The sequence below is a fragment of the Pseudonaja textilis genome, chromosome 3, assembly GCF_049901715.1.
Source record: "Pseudonaja textilis isolate UNSWEBS1 chromosome 3, rPseTex1.2, whole genome shotgun sequence".
NCBI classification, from domain to species: Eukaryota; Metazoa; Chordata; class Lepidosauria; order Squamata; family Elapidae; genus Pseudonaja; species Pseudonaja textilis.
In genome coordinates this window covers 28,913,372-28,938,113 of record NC_141992.1, presented here as the reverse complement: position 1 = coordinate 28,938,113, position 24,742 = coordinate 28,913,372, and the positions used below count along the sequence as shown (strand labels likewise).

At 36.9% G+C, this 24,742-nt stretch overlaps 1 protein-coding gene across 2 annotated transcripts in view; it reads right to left on the bottom strand.

Annotated features, from left to right (window-relative positions):
• The window catches only part of PTPRT (protein tyrosine phosphatase receptor type T), a 678,367-nt gene that overhangs the window by 15,879 nt on the left and 637,746 nt on the right, over nt 1–24,742 (bottom strand). For both annotated transcript variants that reach the window (XM_087929083.1, XM_087929084.1), the window contains 6 exons: nt 22,663–22,779; nt 20,808–20,962; nt 17,614–17,749; nt 14,235–14,384; nt 4,572–4,745; nt 198–329 (listed from right to left, as the gene is read on the bottom strand). In XM_087929083.1, the coding sequence (XP_087785209.1) occupies nt 198–329; nt 4,572–4,745; nt 14,235–14,384; nt 17,614–17,749; nt 20,808–20,962; nt 22,663–22,779 (864 nt within the window). The remainder of the gene's footprint in view (nt 1–197; nt 330–4,571; nt 4,746–14,234; nt 14,385–17,613; nt 17,750–20,807; nt 20,963–22,662; nt 22,780–24,742) is intronic.

Below are 24,742 nucleotides of genomic sequence, written 5' to 3'. Positions count from 1 at the left end.
CATGTTTCAAAATATTCCGTATCTTCCTTCTCTTTAATTTCAAGTGTAAATCTATCCATTTTTGCATATTCTAGTATTTTTTCTTACTATCTTCTCATCTGTGGGGAACTCCACATCTTTCCAATGTTGTGCAAATACAATTCTGGATGCTGATAACACATGTAATATTAAATACATAGTCACATTAATCCACCTACCTGGGCAGCATCCATTTCATTCAGCATCACAACAGAAGAACAGTTGTAATCAAACACTAGCCTCCAGAAATCAGCTCCAGTGTTGGGCAATGGATGCTGAGTAACTATAAAGGCAGCAGGTTGCTTGTGGCTCTAAAGGAAGAAAAAAAAAACAATGGAGGAAAAGAATTCACATTAGTGACAAAAACCTGTTATTGTTTATTGAGAAGCATATTACACTGGGGAGCCTATGGACAGGCAAACAGATTAACATAAATAAATTATACAAATCATACCTCATACTCTGTTTTTGCCACCCACCCCATTGAATAGAAACAGCCTGCATAATAAGGTTTTATTTCATTAGAGAAGAAGCATAAGAACAAGAATTATCCCTTTTGCATAACAATTAGAATAAATGACTCAATGTGCCACCTGGAAGCAAGACTTTTCCTAAGGAAATCAATAACTGGAAACTGAAATTTAATAAATTAAGTTGACACAACAAGCTTCTGCTATTCTCAACCTAAACAAGCATTTTGTTTTTCCTTTTTAAGAGCTTAGGCTAAAAAAAAGCCTTTAAACCTCTAAAAGTTGGGATGTATCCATTATGTTTCAGACATATTTTCTCTAAGCATTTATATTAGGTAGATGTTAATGCTTAGATGGGAAATACACCTGGGAATTTTAAAGCTTCTGGCTAGACTGCAAAATAAAACAAAACAAGAAACAGAAGAAAGCAATGGTAAACTCCTGCCATAACACTGCCAAGAAAACTCACCAAGAGTTGAGGTCAACTCAAGATCATATTTATATTTAATTCAGTTAATTGTATTAGTGATTGATAGAAGCAGCACATTAATCCCAAAGGAAGATGAATGTCTGATAATGTTATTTCTTAGACAGAAAATCATAGAAAAAGTACATTAATTGGTGGGCCCACTGCTTGTGGGATTCTTTCACATGAATAATAGTATTCCTGTCCAAACAGGAGGGGAAACTTTCATTGTCCCCATACATAAAAAAAAGTTAAGTAAGATTCCCCAAAATTATAGGCCCAAAGTACTATTAAGAAAGTGAGTAAAATTAAAAATCTTTATCTAGTTATGAAACATTACAATTGAAAAAATATTTGCCAACATTTCTTCTTTTATACAACAGTAAAATTCTAGAAGTCAACTACTGATTTTCATAATCTAGTGAAAAACATTTGGCCAAGAAGGACAGATCATGCTATTTGCATGCCATTAACATCCCTCAAATTTAAAAATTTAAAAATGCTAGCATAAAAAGGAGATTACACATTTAAAGTATTATTGCATTTTGCCTACAGCTTACCATTTAAATGAATAAACTATCCCTTCTGAAACATGGATTAGGATTTGGGATAAGCCTAAAAAGGAGATATCCATCTCCTTAAAGCAGTTAGCTAGCATTCTGAGAAGTACTTAAAACTAGTCCTGAGATCCATGCTGAAGTAGTGCTAGTCATTTTGATGAGAATCTTACAGTGGGGAACAGAAAATCCAAACCTTTGTTAACCTGCATCTGAATAGCAAAGCTTGACAAAATGTAAAAAAAACATATATAAAAACATATAAGAATTGCTATGAAGAAAAAAAAACCACCCAGAGATCAATCAGTATATATATTTTTTAAAAAAATCCAAATTAAGCAGGAACTTTCCTTCATCACATCAAGGTAACAAAAGTGGATTGAGTTATCAGAAATAATACTACCCAGATCCTGAGCTTCTTGTTTCACTCAAGACTTAAATGTACATCAGGAGAAGATTCCTCCTTGAAATCCTCTCTGAAAGTCCTGCTTTCTAGAGCACACTGTCACTGGACTAGTGAGGCAAAGAAAAAAGTCATCACTAGAGAGAAATCAAGATCAGAGGTGGTATTCAGCAGGTTCTGACCAGTTCTGGAGAAGCAGTAGTGGAAATTTTGATTAGTTCAGAGAACTGGCAAATAACATCTTTGACTTGAGATTTTACAGTATTCTTCCCCTGCCACACCCACCGAGCCACGCCCACAGAACTGTAGTAATGGTATTTATCCTTCCTGGGGATGATTTTAATGAAAAAAAGACTATGTTTTAAAATAATGTAATATTTTTTGTTTATTTAAGAGACAGAATAAGATTTGGAGATATAGCTATGATTGATTGGGGTGTTTTTTGCAGTGAGAGATTTTATAGCAATAATATCATCATATTGGTGTGTGTCCTGAATATATATGATACAACATATATGGCTACAGAGTTATAAATGCAAGCCACATCTGAAATCAAGGTAGGTAGCTCAGAAAGAAGGCATGTAGCATGAGAAACCCTTCAGCATTTACCGTGGAATTTGTTTCTATATGGAATATTTATAAAGATAAACCAAAACAAAAATGCCCCCAACAGTTTTATTGCTGGCAGCTGCTCAAAGTTAGACAGAGGTTTGTTTTTTTAAAAAAAAACAAAACAGCTTTTGCTTAGTGAAGCAGTAAAGGGCCCTGTTCATTCAACTGTTAGATAACAGATGCATATTTGCTATCACAATGCCTGTGAGTCACTCTGACAAGATTTCATACTGCAGCTGAAAGTATTTATTTATTTAAATTGTGAAACATGCAAACCTTAGATTTTATAGCAAAGGGGCTCACTTGTAATCATAACTGAGTGTATGTTAAATAAAAAAGAGAAAGAAGGAAAAAATATGGGATTACATTTTGGATTTATTTCTTTCAAATTCAAATTCAAAGATTTATAACAATTTTAACCCAAACAGATCAATACAGACACTGAATGTAGAGTAAATATATGCTATACAAGGAGATATCAGGGTCGTTGCACGCCCCTTATGATGTGTCATTTTGTAATTAATGTATAGGAGATATCCTTCCCATATCCTGCACTTAAAACTGATCATTTATAGCAGGGGTGGGATTCAGTTTTTTTTAACAACTGGTTCTGTGGGCGTGGCTTAGTTGGTGGATATGGCCTGGGGGTCATGTGACTGGGTGGCCAACTCAACATCACTCATGGCAAGGGGTGCTACTACTCGCCTAGCCTCTCATGACAGTGTAATGGTCATAAGTGTAAAAAATGGTCATAAGTCACTTTTTTCAGTGCCGTTGTAACTTTGAATAGTCACTAAATGAACTGTTGTAAGTCAAGGGTTACCTGTACAAAAACACAAAAAGCTGCTTTGCTTGCAAAAAGCTGCCCTAAATACCAATCATTAGATTAAAAATACCTGCAAGCCAGAGTTACAAATCAGGCAGGGTGCCAGAGCACCTTGAGAAATGAAAATAGTTAAAATGCAGTGATAACTATCAAGCAGCCATCTCTTGCTCATAAAGTGAAACCCTTTAGCAGAAAGGTCATTTAAGCTCTCCAGAAAAAGCACACCCAAGAAAAGCAATCCTTAGATCCATCTGCACCACTTAAAGATACCAGCTGGTCTCACTTACCTCACATGATATCCTAAGGAAATCATCCAGATTTCTTGAAAGGTCACATGCCCCCCAGAAAGGCAGTAAAAAAAAATCAGTGCCAAGTTTGCATCCTGTCTCTTGGAAGTACACCCCAGAGGACAGTGCCAGATACCACTAAAGCAGTGAAGGAAGACCCCCTCCCCAAATAGAAAAAGAAACCATGAGGCAGGAAAAAATTCAAACACAATACAAATAATTAAATCACAACAGTAGCTGTTGCTTGTTGAAGCTGAACAGAGAAAGTTATCCCATCAATAAACACAGGATTAAATGTCACCAAGCACAGAATTAACCTTCACCAAAAACCAGTTTTAGACCAAAACTCAGAAAAGGTATGTAAACTCACATTTGAATGTCAATCTTTCTAGCTAGCCAAGAAGCCTTGCTGAATGTCACTCATCTTGGTTCCCTGTCACTAAAAGCTTTGCTTCATGATTCAATTATTTCTTCAAAGTGCTGATTGTCCAGGGAATTATTTCCTACCAACAGCAGTGTAAAAATCTTAAAACAATCCTTCCCCTTTAAGAAAGCCAAGCCTCAGAAGCTCTGGAGACAGGAAGTCTAGGTGTACTGGCAAGAATGTAATGAGGGTGGGAAAAACAAAAGGAGATTGCTTCTAACTACCTGTTCTCCGAACTGCTTAGAAAGTTAACAAGGGATTCTATAGAACCAGACAGAACCAGTAGAATTCCACTCCTGATTTATCGGACGAAAGGAATATCACACTGAAACAGGTTATTTTCTCTTTCTCAGCCCAACTGATCAACGAGGTTAAAAGTGAGATGCAATGTATTTATACCTTATTCAGTTCTTTGGAAAAAGTGGGAATACAAATGTGGTAGAAAGACAATAGTGCACCAAGTTATTCAGTTTTACTCTGTTTCATGTTAAAAAATAGTTTTACTTACATCCATGAGTGCAGCATTAATATAGTTGCTTGATTCTCCATCAACAGAAATAAGAAAAGGGAGGCACCGATCCAAAGGAAGTACATCCATGCAGCGATTCTTATCATGATTCCTTGGCAAAAGTCCAATGCTGCAATCTTCTGGACGTACTCGAGGAGTAACAATATTAAGGGTCTGTGTTTAGAGAAAAACCAGGGATTGATTAAGATTAAACTTGCTAAAAATGTGACTTTGTGCCCTACTTGTCTTGTTCATGCACCAAGTGTCTGCTGAAAATGCTGCCCAAGAAGAAGTTCCAATTAGAATCAACTAGGTCTGGAGCTCCAGTACAATGGATTTTCTCCCCATTACAATCTTTACCCTCTCTGATCACTTTAAATATAGTTTAGAAACTTGTTTTTATAAGCTAGCACTTCCTGAAGCATACATTTTGTCAGGTATAAATGGCTGCTTTAACAATGTGACATAAGGTTTTATTGTTATTATTTTTGTTTGTGTTAAATGATGGATTTATTATTACTGAGCTGTGGTGGTGTATTGGTTAGAATGCAGTATTGCCACTAATTCTACCAACTGCCAGAAGTTCATTCCTGGCCTGTTCAAGGTTGACTCAGACTCCCGTTCTTATGAGGTCAGTAAAATTGTTGAGGGCAATATGCTGCATCTGTGAACTGCTTAAGAGAGAGCTATAAACAAAAATGGTATTCAGCAGGTTCTGACCAGTTCTGGAGAACTGGTAGTGGAGATTTTGAGTAGTTCAGAAAACCGGCAAATACCATCTCTGACTGGAGATTTTACAATATCCTTTCCTTGCCATGCCCACAGAAACAGTAGTAAAAAAATTTGAATCCCACCACTGGTTGTAAAACACTATGAAGTGGTATATAAGTCTAACCGCTATTGCTATTACCATTTAAAGTTATATATTGCATCAGACCATCTTTTTTGAGAATATATGGGTTCAAATATGAAAAACAAATACTGGATTCTTTTCAATAGTAGGTAGACTAAATTCTTAAGTACTTTGAAAATATGAGTTTACAAAATCTGTCATACAAGTATACAGGAAGGGAGTAGAATATCCAAAACGTTTCTAGTGGCTGATGTCCCAAAAGTGGTGTTTTTTTTTTTTTTTAAGATGATTCACTCCTCATCTCGGACACTTCTTCAGCTGTGACAGGATAGTGGGGGATGGAAGGATTTATATGTCTTGCAGAGCTGAAGAAGTTTCTTGGATGAGAAGCAAAACATCTTCAAAGAAAAAACAAGAAAGTCCAGTTGCCTCCTGAAAAAGCATCTTTGGGACAACCATGACCTGATGACTGATAATCTCTATAGACTAGTGGCTGATAATGTCAATAATCAAAACTGGAACTATAAAATACAGATTTTTGAATAATTTTCTCTGCACACTGTTTAAAGACAATTCAATTTGTTCAAAATTTGAATAATATGGTCAAGAAAATTACATCTAATATATAACATCAAACTATCAGTTTTGATCATCTAAGGATTCTTTCTTCTGGCCATGATACAATTCCTACCTCCAATCTTCAGGTGGTAACAAAGCCAGGGAGTTTACTACCTTGTAGATTTATTACATGACAAGTTAAAAAAAGCGCTTTGCTTCTATTCCCCCCAAATGACACCAGCTATCAGGGGGAAAAAAGTAATCATTAATCACTGTCCCTAACTTTTTAGATACACGGGCTAGAAGAATTAAGAACGTTATGTGATATGAGAGATTTGAAGTCAAGATCTCCGGTGCTATTTCTCATATGTATAGAAGCTAGACTGTGGGAAAAGTTTTTTGGGTGACCATTCTTTCTTTTTTTCTGAATTCTGAATTTCTGCTCCTCCTGCTGCTTTTTGGTATATGGAAAATCCTGTCCTGGTGATTGCACAGAGATTCAATAACAAGTGGACACTGGAGGAAGTTTAGCCAAGTAGACAATAGGTTTTAAAAGAGGCATAAAAAAATTAAGGACGTAAAAAGAACAGTATCTCCAGTATCCTACTTCCATATAAGCAGGGATTAGCACCAAACAAACAGCCAAGCAGAAAACAATACTCTAATCAAGGAATTACCAAGGAGAAAAACCACATCCCCACCAACACTGGCAGGGCAACATACTGTATATAAACAGGAAATAAAGCCCATATCCACTAGCACTGATGATGTATAGTGTCTGATAATTAGGAGATCCTGAGTCTTTTCTTTGATAAAGAAGGGACCTGAGAAGTGCACAGCTTCACAAAGTCAATCACAGGCAATTAGTGTGCAAATATATAAAAATATGGTAAATGAGCATGGCTTTGCACTGTTGTACAATTGCACAAGTCCACTTTATATGGCAGCAGTCCCCTATCAGTCTTGCAGAAGCAGTAGAAGCTCCCGTTGCTGTGTCTGCACATGGATTAAAATCACATGAATTAAAAATCAGAACCTTCCACCATTTTACAGAACAGGGAGATCTATTTCCTATGCTTCAGCAATGTCAAAAATCAGAATAGTAACTGAGATAGGAGTCAGAATTAAAGATGAGGGGTATGCCTGTATCAGCCTGAAATGTCTAATATGTGTCCAGCTAAATCCAAACTCTACAGGTCACTCAACATGATCAGTGAAGTGTCAGATTTTTTTACATTGTGCAACTTTCCCCTCTTGCAAATGTGTTCCAGGGGAAAATACTTTTATTATGGGTACAGTTAAGGACAACTTAAGCCTGTATAACAATTGGCTGGAGAGAAGATTAAGGCTACTTCATGGCAAAATGGTAGAAAAAGAGATTGCCATTGCACCTTTATACAGTAGTTAAATACAACTGACAGTCTGTATCTGTTTCAGTTGAAAAATGAGTGCATTTGGTGCCTTCAATAATTCTTAACCTGTCATATAATCTTTCATCTATGAAATTACATAGCCATTAATAGATTAATGTCCCCCACATATCATGAAATTTATCAGTCTAGCACTATATTGAGTAGCATTCATTTACTCTTTTATCTAGAGAAATGGGAATTCTAAATGTTAGAAAGAGCCTTAATTTTGATAAAACATGTGATATTTGAATCTATGATCTCTCCAAGATTTTATGCATGTTATAACTAGATTTCAGTCCCCTCTGCTCTCGAAAGCTTTTATGCTAGAATACATACCATTAAATCCCTTTGATGGAGCCCCATCAGGCATTAATCTGGCAAAATACACAACCTTAAATCCCTTGTAATGATCTTTCCTTTGCCAAGATGCACATGGTAAGCTACATCAGGCAAATGGATAGATTGCTGGCCTCTTAATCATTCGGCAATATTTCCTTCTTACTAATCTGATAAATCAACATTCACCATGCCTGCAGTCCTAAATTGTTCTGTTAGCTATAAATTATAAACAAACCTGGGCCTATTAGTGCTACTGTAAGTCTCTTCCTGTTAATCTTCAGTTAATGTGCACAAGAATTCTTTAAGGAACCAACATCTAAATATTTTAGACAGCTCTTACATGTAGAAACAATCAAATCTATGCCAAACCGTGTGGTTTAAAAGTACATTATGTATATAAATATGGTATGTATATTACAAAAATAGAACAAGAGTCACAATGAAGATTATTAATGAAAAAATATGTTTAAAATGGTTATAGCCTGAGTAATTCAAAAGACTTATAGATCTCCAGATGGTTTGAGCTTAGTGGTGGGTGACTTCTGAACTCATTTTGAAACTATTTAACAAGTCAAATTTTTTTAAAAATTCATTATTAATTATACAAATAATTAATGTAATAACATAAGCAAAGCCGAACAATTTGGTGACAGTATATTTTGTTTATGACCACAAGTGACAAGGTTGTGTTGTTACAGAACTTCAGTAGATTGTAAAAGTACACTAAATCCAAATGCTGCCTTAGTACTTTGAGAGTATTTTACTAAGACTGAATAGGAAATTAAGAATTTGAACTTTTGTAATGTAGTGCTAAGACCAGGTGTAAAGCCAAACCACTACACCTGCCCCTACTCTATAGGAAGATAAGTTTTGTTAAAAACAACAACATACAAACAAAAAATAAAACTAAGAATTTAACTGGGGTTACTGACTTTCCAATAAACTTACTATACTTCAAGGCTCTAAATCACCTATGCTTAATCCATCCTCAGAATTGATCTCCCCCCTCCCCCAAAACTCTCCAACCACAAACAATCAGAACAAAGCAAAGGACCATATGTAGTCCCAATTAGGCACAAGATTGTCCCAGAATCTTTTGCGGCTGTTGATATCTGCACATCACAAGCCTTTGCAGTCATTGCTGGACCTGATGAAGCCATCTTGACATCAATATCAGTTTTCTTGCATAATACATTCAATGGGAATCCAATTTATTGTCTTGCTCAAACAATGTTAACACTATGTCCCTGAGATCAGATAGTTTTGCTATCAGTCAAATTCACAAAGAATTTAGCCAGCTGTTAGTCACTAAAATATATCTGTAAACTATAACCCAGCTAAATCTACTTTATAGATAAGCTAAATCTATTTTAACACTGGCACGTTAGCCATAATAATTTTTTTTCTGATATAAAAAATATTCCACATAGTTGATCAATGCAGAAATTTTGGCCTGGTCAAGCTAGCTTATCCTTGCCACTTTCTTCTGTTCTCCAAAGAAAGCTACATACTACCTCTCTATACTATACTACCTCTCTGCAGGGACAATGAGCTTGCTGCTTTCCCTTCTTATCCTTTCTAGTCTCTAACAGCATAACTGCCCTCCTGCTAACAATGCAATTGACCTGACTGCTCTAACAAGGCAGTTAATCCTCTGGTCTTGCTAGCCACATAACTGGCTTTCCATTTCCCATTGATCAATTTCCCACTTTCAGCTTAGGGAGCAAGAAATAATGCTTGTTCCCACAGACTTTTTTTCTTACTGATATGAATGCAGAAATACCTGCTTGGTGATTAATCATTCTGGAACTGTTTATTAATATCAGATTGGAGGGGAGTGTCCAGGTCTATAAATACATGTTCTAAAGGTCCCTAAGCATAGACACAAGTGATTATGAGTAGTCTCTCCTGCCACTTTGTGCATCAGAGCTCCCCTTACTAAGTATACTGCTTTTACTGATATTATTTCTATTAAGAAAGCTTCATCACACACTACATCTGACATTTGGCATTACTTTGTTCTTTGGGATCTTAGCTGTGGTGGCCACTGCCCACACTACCCTTCTTATGCACTGGGTGGTTTATCCACACTTATTTATACTGATATAACCCAAAACAGATTCTCACAAGCAACAAACAATGATGCTAACCAAGGGGATCATGCCGTGCAACAAATCAGATGTTCCACATTTCCACCAGCAGTGTCATCACTGGCCCCAACAGCTTTACAACCAAGATTGGGAGCACATTTATGCCACACACTCTTTCCTTTAATTAGATAAAGGTTGTTATCTGTCAGCAATCTCCTCTTATTCCACATTGGACAACTAGGCAAGAATTTGTGCAAAACAATTAATAGACATGTGTAATATCAGGAGTTAAAACAAGAACAAAGTAATATTGGTGCATTTTAATTTCCCAAGAAACTTTATTATAGATCTCAAGGTAGCTGTTTTGGAACAACGAAACTTTATCAGCATTATAGAGGGAGACTGCACAACTCACATACATCAAAAAATTTCAAGGTATTTCAAAAAGTCTTAATAAACACTTTTTAAAAATATACTACAGGTCTTAATAAACACTTTAAATATATATTACAGGTCTTAATAAGCACTTTTTAAAAATACATTACAAGTGCCAGTTGTAATCTATCCTGCATGTAAAATAATCATCTTAATCATCTTTCTTGCACCACCTTACCTCATCCCAATTTTAATCCTACATCAGTTGAACTGCTCTATGAATCAGGTGAGCTACAATTCAGTAAAATGTAAATAGTAAAATGTGTTATTCTGAAGAAGTGCTAATAGAGTCTTGCTGATTTTTTGTGAGATTAACATAACTCTCCTCCTATAATGATTAGTCTAATAATAGTGAGAGAATGCCTCCCTTCTGATTTTGAAGATTCCATACTTGAACAACTATACTACTAATTTAATAGCATGCTCAAGTTTTAACTTTGACAATTCACTCAAACAAATGCCTGCTAACTGTGAAATCCATCACTTTCAAAAAAATAAGCATTCAGTGCAAGAATATGCTGTTAAATTTCAGTTGTTAGTTCAGCATATGGGCTGAAATGTTTAACTGACCAATTCAGGGAAGGACTGTCAGAAGAAATACAAGACAAACCCATTTGTCAATGCACTGCAGAAAATACGATAGCATTTAATTTGCCTGGGCATCTGTTTAAGATGTGATGCAATGCTGCAGAATAGTCAAGAAAGTAAGTCACCACTGTTCTGTTTCCTTGACTTCTCATCATACTTTTTTATTTATTTATTTATTTTTGTCAATTGTTTACAAAATAATAGGTATAAGTAAAAACATAGTTATGAATACATGAATACATATAAGAAAAATAAAAAATAAAAATAAAAGAAACAATAGGACAGGGATGGTAGGCACGTTGGTGAGATTTTAGAAGCTGAACCATTGCATCTGGGAATAAATAAGTTATTATTTGCCAAAAACAGATTAGGTTCATGCACAAAAGACAATGTTGTTTTTGTGGATGATGTGGTTACTTTACACAGTAAAAGCCCCCCTGATACATACACACACACACCTAAGGCACTCCATTCTATGCAATTGTATTGAAGATTTACAACTACAGGGGCTCAACCATCTACATTCATTTTCTTTAATGCACCCTTGTATCTTACTGGCCAAATACAATCAGTATTCCTTGAATATAAATTCTCGCCACTACTCAATCAAATACACAGCTAGCTTCTCTAAATGATTTTATAATGAGAACTTACAGGAAGGCAAAGTTCTTGTTTTTTGTCAAAAGATTTCAATGTCCAATAAAGTTTTCTTAAATTCAAACAACATTCACGGTGTAGCCCATATTCCCTTATACAGATCCACCATCACCTAATTGTATTGATTGATTATTTTAGCAAAAGCAATAGCACTTAGATTTATATACTGCTTCATAGTGCTTTATAGCCCTCTCTCAGCAGTTTACAGAGTCAGCATATTGCCCCCAACAATTTTGGGTCCTCATTTTACCCACCTTGGAAGGATGGAAGGCTGAGTCAACCTTGAGCCTGGTGGGATTTGAACTGCTAAATTGCAGGCAGCCAACAATCAGCAGAAGTCGCCTGCAGTACTGCACTCCAACCACTGCATCACCAAGGCTCATTTTAATTTCCATCTGGGAGCTTCTACAATCTGCTCCAAAATTTGAGGACAACTTCATTGGGAATTTGCTTCCAGACAATTTCTTCCTGCCAAAAATAACTACAATGATTTTAACAAGAGACTTTGGCCATCAATGGAAGCTTTAAGCTATTGACTCCATCTCTTTAAAGGTATAAATACAGTACTGTACCTAATAGATGTCTGTTCTGATTACAAGAAAAAAAGGGGTTTTTCCCATTTGTATTTTCTCACATTCTTAATCCCTTTCTACTGTCCAGTATTAGAAGAACGAAGAAGCAGAGAAGCATGAAAGGCAGGAAATATTATTCACTTCTGCCAAAGAAGTCAGGAAAGACACTATTGCTTTCACCTGCCCACAATTAGGAGGAAGAATAGGGAGAAACACCTGACACCTGCAGACTAATGGAGATGAAGGAAAACATACCAAAGGTGATGCAAACTGGGTACCAGTGATTCCTAGGCTAGAAATGACCATTACTTAAATATCTTTTAGCTGTCCCTCAAGGCCATAAAAAGATTGATCCTTTTAACTTACAGGAGAGAAAAGACTAAGTTATGAGGAGAACTATGTGCAATAGACAGTAGATGCCTATTGGCTCTAATATTTTTTTATTGCAATAGGCAATCATTTGTTGTGTTAAGTGTTGGGAAAAGCTGTGATTTACCATTAAACCTTGGAGTCTGACAAGTATAAATATGGAACAGGTGGGGGCTTTTAATCACATATTTTTCTGAGTCATAGAATTGTAACTTTTCAGTGATGCAATATGACAGTAAAGCAATATAAGCATGACTCAGAACATTGATCAAAGCAAACTTTTAAGACAACCAGAACTAAAAATCAAGAAATAACTAATCTCAATGGTTAATCTTTAACACTCTTGGATAAACACCTTTCAGGAGTATAACTCTGATATCTAAATATGGTTTGCAATTTTTGTAATAGTGATGGAAAAATATATCATGCATGTTTGGAAGCAGTCACTTTTCCTACGTATATTTTCATGATTCAGTTTTGCAATTTTAGTCTTGTGACTGGGAAGTTTCATCTCAAATTTAGTTTCTTATCTCTCATTTCTTTTTCAGTATTTAAAATAATATATCTTATGTCTAAAGATGGATGAGACACTTAAGGCTCACCCAAAATTAACTTGGAAATAACCTGACCTATTTCCTTTGGCTTCTCTCTTTTCCAAACAATGTGAACTGGAAAATTGTGTATGTCAATTATTTGACAAAGATCACATGCTTCTAGATATAAGTTTAACCAGGCATTTTGTAATCATTTTCTGGAGAGATAGGAAATGAAAGGCTTACTTGTACATTTGCATCTATCTATGAAATATCTACTTATCTCTGCTTATTACATTATTTATATGATTAATTTTGAGGCTGTCTGACTCTATAGCACCTCGGGAAACTTATAGAGAAAAAAAGAAAAAAAGGGGGAAAAAGGATAGCTGACTGATGATCACAAATGCCCCCAATAATCAACCAGGAGGACAACCAGGTCTTAAGCAATTTGTAGAAAAGTCAGAAAAGTGAGGGAAGTATGAATTTCTGGGAAGGTATTATTCTGTAGATGAGGGGCCATCAGTGAGAGTCATCACCATTCTTCCTGGGTCCCATAAGATGAAAGTGCTTAATTGATGGTAGTTGGAATGTGCCCATTGTAGATGACCCATGCTATGGAAATATATGGAGGCAGGCAATCCGTCAAGTAACCAGGACCTAGGGCTTTAATCATAATAGCCAGTAACTTAATCTGTATTCAGAAGCCAATCAATAGTCAGTGCAGCTTGCAAAACAGCAAGGAAATGGGCATATAGTGCACATCTATCACTGCCCATGCCAGTGCATTCTTAACCAGCAGTAGTTTCCAAGTGGCTTTCAAGCACACTTGGATACTTTCATGTGGACATTGTTGTAAATGATACCTTTGAATACAGAGGAGAGACTTTCTCAAATGAAGAGATAAAAAGAATATTCCAAGAAAAATTACTGGGGGAAGGTTGATTCTTCTCCATAAACACTCTTGGGGCCAAGAGGATCCTGAATTAACTTGAGTATGTTTTTTTTCTGATGCAGACTACCAAAGGCAGTTGGACTCGTTGATATCTTTGTCAATTTCATGTGAGTGGGAAAAGTCTTTGGTGGTCTTTGATGGATGGACTTTAACCTAAAAAGGATTTTGGAGTTTATATAGTTTACTTCTTCCTTGAGAAAATCCTGAATAATCTTTATAAAATCTACTTTAACACTGGCACATTAGCCATAATTTTCTATGGCTGAAGATATATAAGGAACATTATTTATCCATCACCTTACCTGGAATTCATCTTTTATCTGGCTGGAATTTGTCTGTGGATCCAGTCTGCTGATGTTGTAGTATATAGATCTGAATTCACAAACAGGAATGGCAGTGTTGCCACAAAGGCACGCTTCCAGAATAGCATCATGAACAAACACATACTGCTCCTACATATCAAAAAAGTTAATTGCGAATCATCATTAGGACCTTCAGAAGCAATTGTAATGACTTTTACTTTAATGAAACTTTAAAGAACTTCAGGTCAACAAGAAAACAAAACATTTTTCTAATCCAACAAAAGGGTAAAGTGTGAGAAGTTCTTACACTTTAGCATTGGATGTACAAGATAAATTAAATCTAGAGAGAGAATATGCTATTGTATTGGTGATGACTGTATTATAAGAGGTATCAGAATTTCAGTAGAAAAAAACTATTGAAAATAAGCTTATTTTACTTAGATATTTATCGATTTTATCATTATAATTGTTTATGTCTAATCTATAGAGCCATCTACCTTCATGGCATTTTATACTGTCAACATGGTATAAATTCCTAGGTCAAAATCCTCAATATTTTAAATGAAGATCGAATTTGATTCCATGAAATATTCTAATGATGAAATACTCTATCTAGTTTTATTGTTTGTTAAGCAGATTGACTAATTTACTCATTAATATAATCAGTCATTTGCCAGAAGGAAAATGAGCAGTTACAGTTCCCCGTTCAATAAATACTGCGTTTCTCACAAAATAAGGCCGGGCTTTATTTATTTTTTTACCCCCGAAAAAATGGCTAGTCTGTCTTATTGGGGGTGACTTAATTCCCCCCCCTTGCATCCTCGGGTGCGCGGGCAGCGATAGCTTGGATGTTGACCTCGGTGTTGGTGGGGCACTTCGTATCAGGAAACCTTCTGCCACCATTGCTTCCCTTTCTCCCTTGCTGCCGTGGTGTTTAGAGCAATGCCGTGGCGTTTGGCGCAGCCACGTGCGGCCAGCCAGGGCTCCTCCCTGCAAACGGAGCCCAGTGGAGACACTTGGCTTCAGGCACTCCTGTTGCCGCCTTCCCTTCACCTTCGAAGGTAAAGCCACTTATTTTAAAAACAACACTCTACTACAACAAAGCCTCCCCTGCCTGAGAGGGCAGCCCAACCCCACGTGGGGAGGCGAATCTCCTGGAGCTGCAGCACAGGATCAGCCTACCTCAGGAGAAGTGCCCAGCTGCCATCCCTGCCTGGCGCTGGGCAGAGCGCGAAGAGCTTTGCCTATGGCGCCAGCAGAGCTCTCACCAAGGCAGCGAATGCCTCCCACCGGACCCTGTGCTCATCCCGTCAGGGCTGCGCCAGAGCTGTGTGGGCTGGGCAGAGCCGGGAAAGTGAGCCACGGGTGCGTGCCTGTCTGCCTACCAAGCAAAAGAGCCGGGCCGACCTGTGCTTGGCTTCCTTCCCAAGTCCCTCCAGTGTGAACCCGAAGTGGCCACTGGGAAAGGCTGCCCGAGGCAGTGATAGCGCCCACCTGTCTGTGGTCAGGGAGGCGAGGTGATGGCAGCGCTGCTTCCCTGGCCGGCAGAGAGAGCCCAAAGCTGCCCATCCTTTCCACCCCCCACCCAGCCTGTCCCCATCCCCATGCATCTCCAAATACACTGGCAGCTCCAAACGCTGCAGCGGAATGGGCATCAGGCAGAGGCACTGACTTGGTGGGGCTCAGCTTGGAGGAGGACATGGCACAGGCCATCCCCTTGCCTCCCTGTCCACAGATGGGTGGGCGTTATCACTGCCTCGGGTGGTCTCTCTCTGTGGCCCCTTCGGGTTTGGACTGGAGGGACTTGGGAAGGAAGCCAAGATTGGGTTGGCCCAGCTATTTCGCTTGGCAGGCAGGTGCGCACCTGCGGCTTGCTTTTCTGGCTCTGCCCAGCCCGCATGGCTCTGGCACGGCCCTGACGGGATGAGCAGAGGGTTCAGAGGGGAAGCGATCACTGCCTTGGTGAGAGCTCTGCCACCGGGCAGGAGGGCCCACGTGTCAGCTGCGCTGGGTGACTGAGGCGAAGCTCTCTACCCAGCGCCAGGCAGGGATGGCGGCTGATCCTGCACTGCGGCCCCAGGAAATTTGCCTTCCCACGTGGGGTTGGGCTGCCCTCTTGTACAGGGGAGGCTTTGTCATACCGGTAGTAGGGTGTCATTTTTAAAAGAATTGGCTTTGCCTTTGAAGGCAAAGGGAAGGCGGTGACAGGAGTGCCTGAAGCCGAGTGTCTCCGCCGGGCTTCAGTTGCAGGGAGGAGCCCTGGCTGGCTGCACGTGGCTGCACCAGACACCACAGCGTTGCTCTAAATGCCGTGGCAGCAAGGGAGAAGGGAAAGCAATGGTGGAGGAAGGTCTCCTGATACGAAGTGCCCCCCAATGCCAAAGTCAACACAGGCAGCACCATATCCATGTATGCAACAAAAGTACTTCCTGATGGCAAGCCCCCCCCTGCCATTCCCCCCCATTTTGCATGTTTAATATAGGCGTTAATTTGGGAGGAGGGGCTTAATTTGATTTTATGCCGATAAAACATGCTGGGCCTTCCTATTGGTGGAGGCTGTATTGTTGGAGAAACATGGTATATCTGAATGAACTTGTGCTAGAAGATCATAAGCATTCTTTATTTATTGATTGACTGGTTGATTGATTGAATTTCTAGGCTGCCCAACTCCAAAAAGACTTTTGCCAGCTTTACAAGTAGAAAGAATCAACATAATTTAAAAGTCTAACCTTTATTCTAAAGACTTCAACCACTGAATCTTATAAAATAACCTCAAAAGATACTGTGTTATAGAATTTACTTGAAACTTAAAGTAAATTAATTAGAGAAAATAGTTTCTTAAATCAAATTAAATTAAATTAGGTAGAGAAATCTAGAAAAGTGCTTATAGTGCTGATTGTATTTCAGCTCATGGAAACTGATATGGGTTAACCATTACAACAGAAAATAGACTTATGAATATAATGTTGGCCATTATAAATGCTGTTTGAATCTGGTGGTGAACATAGGCTTTATTTGTGTATGAATCATATATTTTTAAAAGTGGCATTTGAAAAAGATGATTCTTCTACAATGGTACTAGCCATCTCTGTTTTTTGTAAGAATTTTAACAAAAAAAAATCATATGTACATTATGTACATACATTACTCTAAGCAATAATGGAGTTCAGAAGTATTTTAAAGCAATGTTACTAAATTAAGCTAACATAGTTTATTAAAATTAAGCTAGTATGCTGAAAATATTTTGAAATATTATACAGTATATTTTCACAAGTGTATCTTTTATTCTATTTTATTCAATTTGCATCCACCTGAAAGTACTGAACTTTTGCTTAGGAATAGCCTGAAAAATAAGAGAACAAAAAATAAAAAAGGATACCTCTGTCTGTACCAAGTTAACTCTCTGGGATCGCAACTCTCTCACACAATTAAATATATCCACCACACCTTCGTTTTCTGCCATGTCAAGCATGATGTCTATGGCAATAAAGCACCCTGTCCTCCCAGCACCAGCACTGAAAGAGAAAACCAGAAAACCAGAACAAGGATTTTGTCAATGAACCAATGGCATAACAATGAGTGTGTTTTTAAACTGCGGTGAGGATTATATGGTGCAAATGCAGCTGTATTTTTTCTTTAGTCCCTTTGCTACAAAGATCTGAGCTTTACTTCCCTTTGCAAAGCTGCAAAATTAAGAAAAAAAGGGGAATTAAAAAGTGTGAGAAAAAAAGAAGACACAAAATTTAAAAAAATCAAGCTTGTCTCTCGCCTTTATCTTAGATGAAACCTGATGAAAGAGAGATGAGCTACATTATTTGAAGCAGTTATTCTTTCACTTTTTTGTTTTAAGCAAGTTTCTTGTTTATTTCAGAAATGATAGGTCTATAAAAATCTCAATATTTCCTTCTGCACTTTGGCCCTTGAAGATTAGGCAGGTTATCTGTGGGGGAAGGAAATTAAGTCTGATCTCAAAAGGCCAACTTTTCACTAGTTTGACAATCTAGATGTTAACATTTCTGTAAAAATGTTCAGGTTATTTGGAGTTCTGAGTGTTGTAATCTTTCAGGAATGTGTGTCTTGCAGAAGTACTGCTCCAACTTGATCTGGCCTACAGGAATCCAATTTGCACACTAAATGTTGTAGTAGCAGTTAGGGAAAGGAAAGGGCTTTTCAGCACATATAAAAATAATGTTCAAATAAAAAGGCTGAGTTAGACCTTTTCCCCTGAAATCTTAATTTTGTAATTTAAGTTTATTTATTTCGTTACCACATATTCCACAAATACATTTTGTTCACACAATGAAGTTTAAATATACTAAAATCACATTTCCCCAGAGTTCATTTAAAGCATATTTGAATTTAAGTGCCAGAAAAAAACTACAGAGAATTGTGCTGGTTAATTTAAAACCTCACGATCCAAAGAAATACAAATGGTCACTACTGCAAAGTTACTAATGGTATAGTTTGATTCTCAGTGGAAAAAATATGAACTTTGCATATATTTTATTCTTTAAACTGTTGTATTCCTAAAAATAATTCAAAGTGACAATAAATTATTACATGAATAAAATCCAAATTAACTCTTTAGCCATTTCTAAAAATTGGCCTATTTAAGATTTAATGAAGCAGAAGACAAATGTAGCCATTGGCTGCTGATATGGGACAATTGATGGCAGGAGAATTCCTGTCCTTACCAGTTAAGGGGGAATTTAGTTATCATTGTGCATATAAATGGTTGTTGACTGCTGATAGTTTTCCAACTTAGGGTCAGCAATCAGTACCACAGAAAATTAATCTTTTAAAATTGCATGACATGAGGTATTTCCACTGCTTCTACCAAAACTTTTACCCTTGATTGACTCACAATGGCAGCCAGGGAGTCTCACCGGAAAATAATTTCACATTCTATTTCTGCCATGCACAGTTGCTCAGGTTGGACAGAAAAAAATGATTTGCCTCTAAATGCAAATCATCTTCCCTGTCTCCTTTCTCCCACTGTGAAATATCATTCTGCAAACAGGAAAGAACATACAATGTCCTTTCCGAAGTATGATGAAAATGCAGCTAAAACAAAATGCTGCAATAACCAGGAGATATGAATAGAGTATGAATTATTATCAATTGGAATAAACTAGAGCTAGGAAAGAATAATTGCTATCAGCTTAGTGAATATATGGCATTTCATTCTCTTTAATTCACTTTTCTGTCCTTCAGAATTGTAATAAATATAACATTAACATACTTACAATGTGTACTTAAGTATTGACCCATACTATCCATAAAGTTTTGAGATGAAAATAATCAGACGACCAATAGATGACATTCGGCATTTTTGTAGACCTAACCTAACTACCCAAGGAAACATCTTATTTATTTATTATATTTATATGCCACCCATTTCACTATTGAGTGTCTCTAAAACTTTAGAGAAAATTTAGCCATCACTACTATATTGGATATTGCTATTTCAACACTTAACAAAAAAAAAAAAAGGTTAGGTACATGTGAGTCATTTTAAATTAAGAACAAACATCTTCAGAACATTATCTACCGGGATCAGGATCAAATTGTCTATCTACTTTTAAAACAGTATTTATAATAGAAAATGCTTCTATCAGATTTACATTTTGAACATGATATTGCATTGAGAAATGAATGTTATTAATGTTTAGAACTCACTTGAAATACAGTAGTTATAGCACCCTACACAGGAAGATACTGAGTAATACCCAATTTAGTCCTCTACACAGAAGTCAAAGGTTATGTATCTACCAAAAGTGTATACTTACAATCAAACTATATTTTTCAGATATGGGTCTATTGTGAGAAATAAATGCAGTTGATATACAGAAGGTTTGTTCCAAAAGTATGTTTTCAAGAAGCAACTGGACTTTCTGGTTTTTCAACGAACGGTTGCAGGAATGGCTAGTCTAGTAAAGAGAAGGACCAGGGGAGACATGATAGCAGTCTTCCAATATTTGAGGGGCTGCCACAGGGAGGATGGGGTCAAGCTATTTTCTAAAGGGCCTGTAGGCCAGACAAGGAATAATGGATGGAAACTGAACAAGGAGAGATTTAAGCTGGAAATAAGGAGAAACTTTCTGACAATGAGAACACTCAATCAATGAAACAGCTTGCCCTCGGAAGTTGTGGGAGCGTCATCACTTGAGACTTTCAAGAAGAGATTGGACTGCCATTTGTCATAAATGGTGTAGGGTCTCCTGCTTGGGCAGGAGAGGGGGTTGGACTAGATGACCTACAAGGTCCCTTCCAACTCTGATTATCTGTTATCTGTTATCTTTCTCATCCAAGAAGCTTCTTCAGCTTCAAAGTTTTTTCTTCAAAGAAAAAACAGAAGTTCAATTGCCTTTTGGGAAAGCACCTTTGAGACAACATGACCTGGATGACTGAGAATCTCCTTACACATTTACAGAAGGTTTGTTGTATGATAAGATTTTGGATAATGCAACATTCATTCTATCTAGGATAGTAGAATGCCTGGTAAGGTAGGGAAATAATCAGCACTGGTGGAAATGGATGAAAGGAAATGATAGATGGAAACAAAGTTTGTACCTGCAGTGCACAACAATAGGCCCTGCATCTGGTGGGTTGAGAAACTTCACTTGTCGAACAAAGCCCAAGAGACCTGTAGCATAACAAGGAACCCCATGGTCTGGCCAGCTAGTGAAATGGAATTGACGAATTTCTCGAATCTCATGGTAGCCTTTCTGAAAAGAATATATAATAATTAAAAAAAAATCTTCTATTCTCTTTCATAATAAGTACTATTTAATTATAAGTTGTTTCTTTCTTAGGTTGAGACTAGATTTACCCAACAGGAAATCAATCTAAATAGAAAATCTCATTTTACCTAGAATGTTACAATGAAAAAAAACAACCTTCTTTTATCTTATTCATGGTGCCCCTAAAACAATCAATTTTGAAGAAAAATTGTGTGTGGGGGGAAATAATTGATTTTTCTCCCTTCAACTCTACTTACAACTTCATGTATTTCAAGTATGTGTGTGGGTATTTTTCTGAAAATGCAAAATGAAAAGGCATGCTTGTGTATGTGTATATTTCTCTGTGTATACATATACATGTTTGTACACAATTTAAGTGATTTAAATAAAAAAAAAATTTGAAGTTTCATGAATTCAATTTTTTAAAAAAGTTGTGCAATTATCCCCTATCATTCCTTGAACAAAGGTTGCTAAAGAAACTGTACTAGTAGGCAGTCATAACTTTGCTTTGTTAAATCTGGCAAATTCACATCCAGTTTATGGTGATAAATGTCTTGGCAGTAAGCAGTAGCAAACTAGTTTTTAAAAAGTAGAAGTACTCCAATTATCTGCAAGGTATAAGTGGTACATAATTAAGGTACCATCTATATTTTTTATTTATTTCGAAAGTATGCCCAGTAAGGCTGAAATCCAAATTAAGAACAAGGGAAGCATGCCAAATAATTATTCTGAAAATGCTGTGATCATACAAATTACAGTAATATAGTTCTAGCTTGTTTTACTATTTCAAAAATGTATTATTCTGGTTTTGACTTCTGAAACATATTTAAAAGTAGGAAACATTTATGTATGCAAAACATATGTAGTATGCTTTTTTAATGTACTATTCTGCTAAAGAATGACATAGAGGAACAAGTAGCAATTATTTAAAAACTCACTTGCGTACATAATCCAATAATTAGCAATATAATACTTGATACAAATAATCATATAATGAAAACCAATTCAAACTGCTTTCAAATAAGATGTTGGTATTTCTTTACTGCTGCGTGGTAAAGAAATAACATCTGATATGAAAGCAGAGAGACAAAACTAGCATTCTGTTTATTCTATATACCAACTTCTACACTTATAGGATCATGATGATCTTCTGTATTCCTCCAAAGTTTCATCCCTTTTCTTAAGAAAAAGAGAAAGAAAATAATAATGTAGGGTAGTGATAAGAGTTTAAGCCTAAGTGCTATTGCTATTAAGATGAATGTCACTTTGCTGTATAATTAGAGCAATCAATATAACCCAAAGGGATGATGGACTTGTCTTTGCTAGATAAGATCAAGGAAATATTGAATATAAATTTGAATTTCATGGCCTAGGCAGTCTCTTTCAATTCTATGATTCTATTTACAATTCTATTTATCACTGGCATGAATTCCCCTAGTTTATGGGAAATTATTAAGCTATGTATGAAAGTTGCTGTTCTGTATTTTGTCTGATTTTGGAGATAAGGCATAGCTATGGTTTTTTGTCCTCCATGTCTCTGTCTAATTTACTTCATATACTAAAGTGTATAATGTATAGTGGTGATTTCATATTGACTATCATATTTCTTACTGAAACATGGAAAGAAATGGATATACTGGAAAATAAATTAATTGATGAGGAAGGTAGGACCAATGTATCCTTACTTTTTGGACTGTAAAAGTACGTATGACATATTCTGCCAATGGTTCTGTCTCAATTAAGGTCACTTTGATATCTCCATAGACTTCTGTGTCATCAGGCCAGTATCTGACACACTTCACCTATAGAGGGGAAAGTCACAAAAGTAAAAATTAATGTATGATGTTGAGCTGTAAGACAGTGTTTTCTAGGTCCAGATATGGTCCTAAAATGTACATTCCTGTAGAAGAAGAAATCAGAAGACCTCTCACATACATGGTTGTCTGCATCAATTATTAGTAATCCAGAAAGGACTCAGAATAATAAGTATTGATGATTTATTTGTTTTGGTATTAGTGTTTGACATATGAAACCCATTTGTTTTTGGAAACCTTTTTCAGCCTATATTTGCAGTACTTCACTTTGAATTAGACCAGTAATATACTTATATGGAAACATAATTATACATATATGAATAGTGATACATGAACAAATTCTATTATTATTCCGCTAGTGTTTACCAACCAATTTGCAAATAGCCAAACTTGCTATCCTAACAATATTTATCATGATAAAATAATGATCTACATTAAAGTTGGGGAAATGATAGCATAAAATATTGTTCATTCACTGAATTGTTAATTCTGACTTTACTGTAGGTAAAATAAGGAAAGAGAGAAGGAATCTAGTCTAAACTTGTCAGAACTGAAATCTGTACACAATAAAATTCAATAAATGGGGGTGGGGGGAGGTGACATTAGGAAAGTTGAGTGAAAAAGAAAGAAGGTGATGAGAAAGAAATTACCTAATGTTAGGTAAATTGCCCAATTACCTAACATTAGGTAATTGGGGAAAATTGCTACTCTTATAAAATCCAATTAGATAAAGAGCCTTTTTGTATTGCTAGGTTATGTGCCATCCAATCAGTATCAACTCTTAGTCAGGAGTGGGATGCTACCAGTTCAGCCCGGTTCTATAGAACCAGTATCTGCGAAGAGCAGCTCACACTGCACCACTTCAGTGTTTGTCCCACCTGCCTGCCCGGGCTCTAGGCTGTCGATTATTCCCTGCTTTTCCCTCCTCAGCTGCTTTGCATGGCACAGCTGAGATTGAAAAAGCAGGAAACAAGAGGATTTTCAAATGAGCGCAGCACTTGTCAGCTGTCCAGGCAGCAGAGCTGATTTCTTGCAAACGCCGCACACAGGAGAACTAGCAAATCGCTCCACTGGCTGAACCCTCCCTCCTTACCCACTCACTCCTTACCTGGCCTGTGAGCCATACAACTTGCCTGGTTTGGTAAGTTGCTATTTTTCCTTTTTTTCCCCCCGACCATCAGGTGTTCTGCTCAGCTGGGAGATTTAGATTAGCTAGAAAGCAGGAAATCCTTGGATTTCTTGCTTTCTAGCTAATCTAAAAGCAGAGCCGAACCTTCCTTAGGACTCAAGCTTCTACTTTTCAGTGCAGACTCAGGTAGCCGATTGCAGATGGATAGATTTCTAAGTGAATCTGTGATTCTGTGAGCAACTCAATTTGCCTGCCTGCTTTGCCTGCTCTTGGGTAAAAGTTGCTCTCTTTTTTATAAAAAAGATTCAATATTTACATACATGGTGTATTGTGAGTTAATTTTGTCAGTTTACTTGCAAGCAAATTTTATGTGACAGACCCAGGTAGCTGATTGCAGATAGATAGATCTCTAAGTGAATCTGTAATTCTGTGAGCAACTTAATCTGCCTGGCTGCTTTGCCTGCTTTTGGGTAAAAGTTGCTCTTTTTTATTAAAAAAAAATCAATATTTACATAAATATTTATAATATTTACATACAAGCCATGCCCACCAGTCACATGACCACCAAGTCATGCCCACAAATTAGGCCACACCCACAGAATGGGTTGTTAAGAAATTTGAATCCCACCCCTGCTCTTATTATATATTCACCGTTCTTCAGAATGATCTGGATAGATTCTCCAGGTCTCTTAATGGTGTATCCATTACTGCAGTAATTAAATTCATCCACTTTGATCCTGGTCATTGTCTTCTTTTTCTTTCTACATTTCCCAATGTTGTGGAAATATTATGATCTTTGCATTTAAAATTGGCCATTTGTGT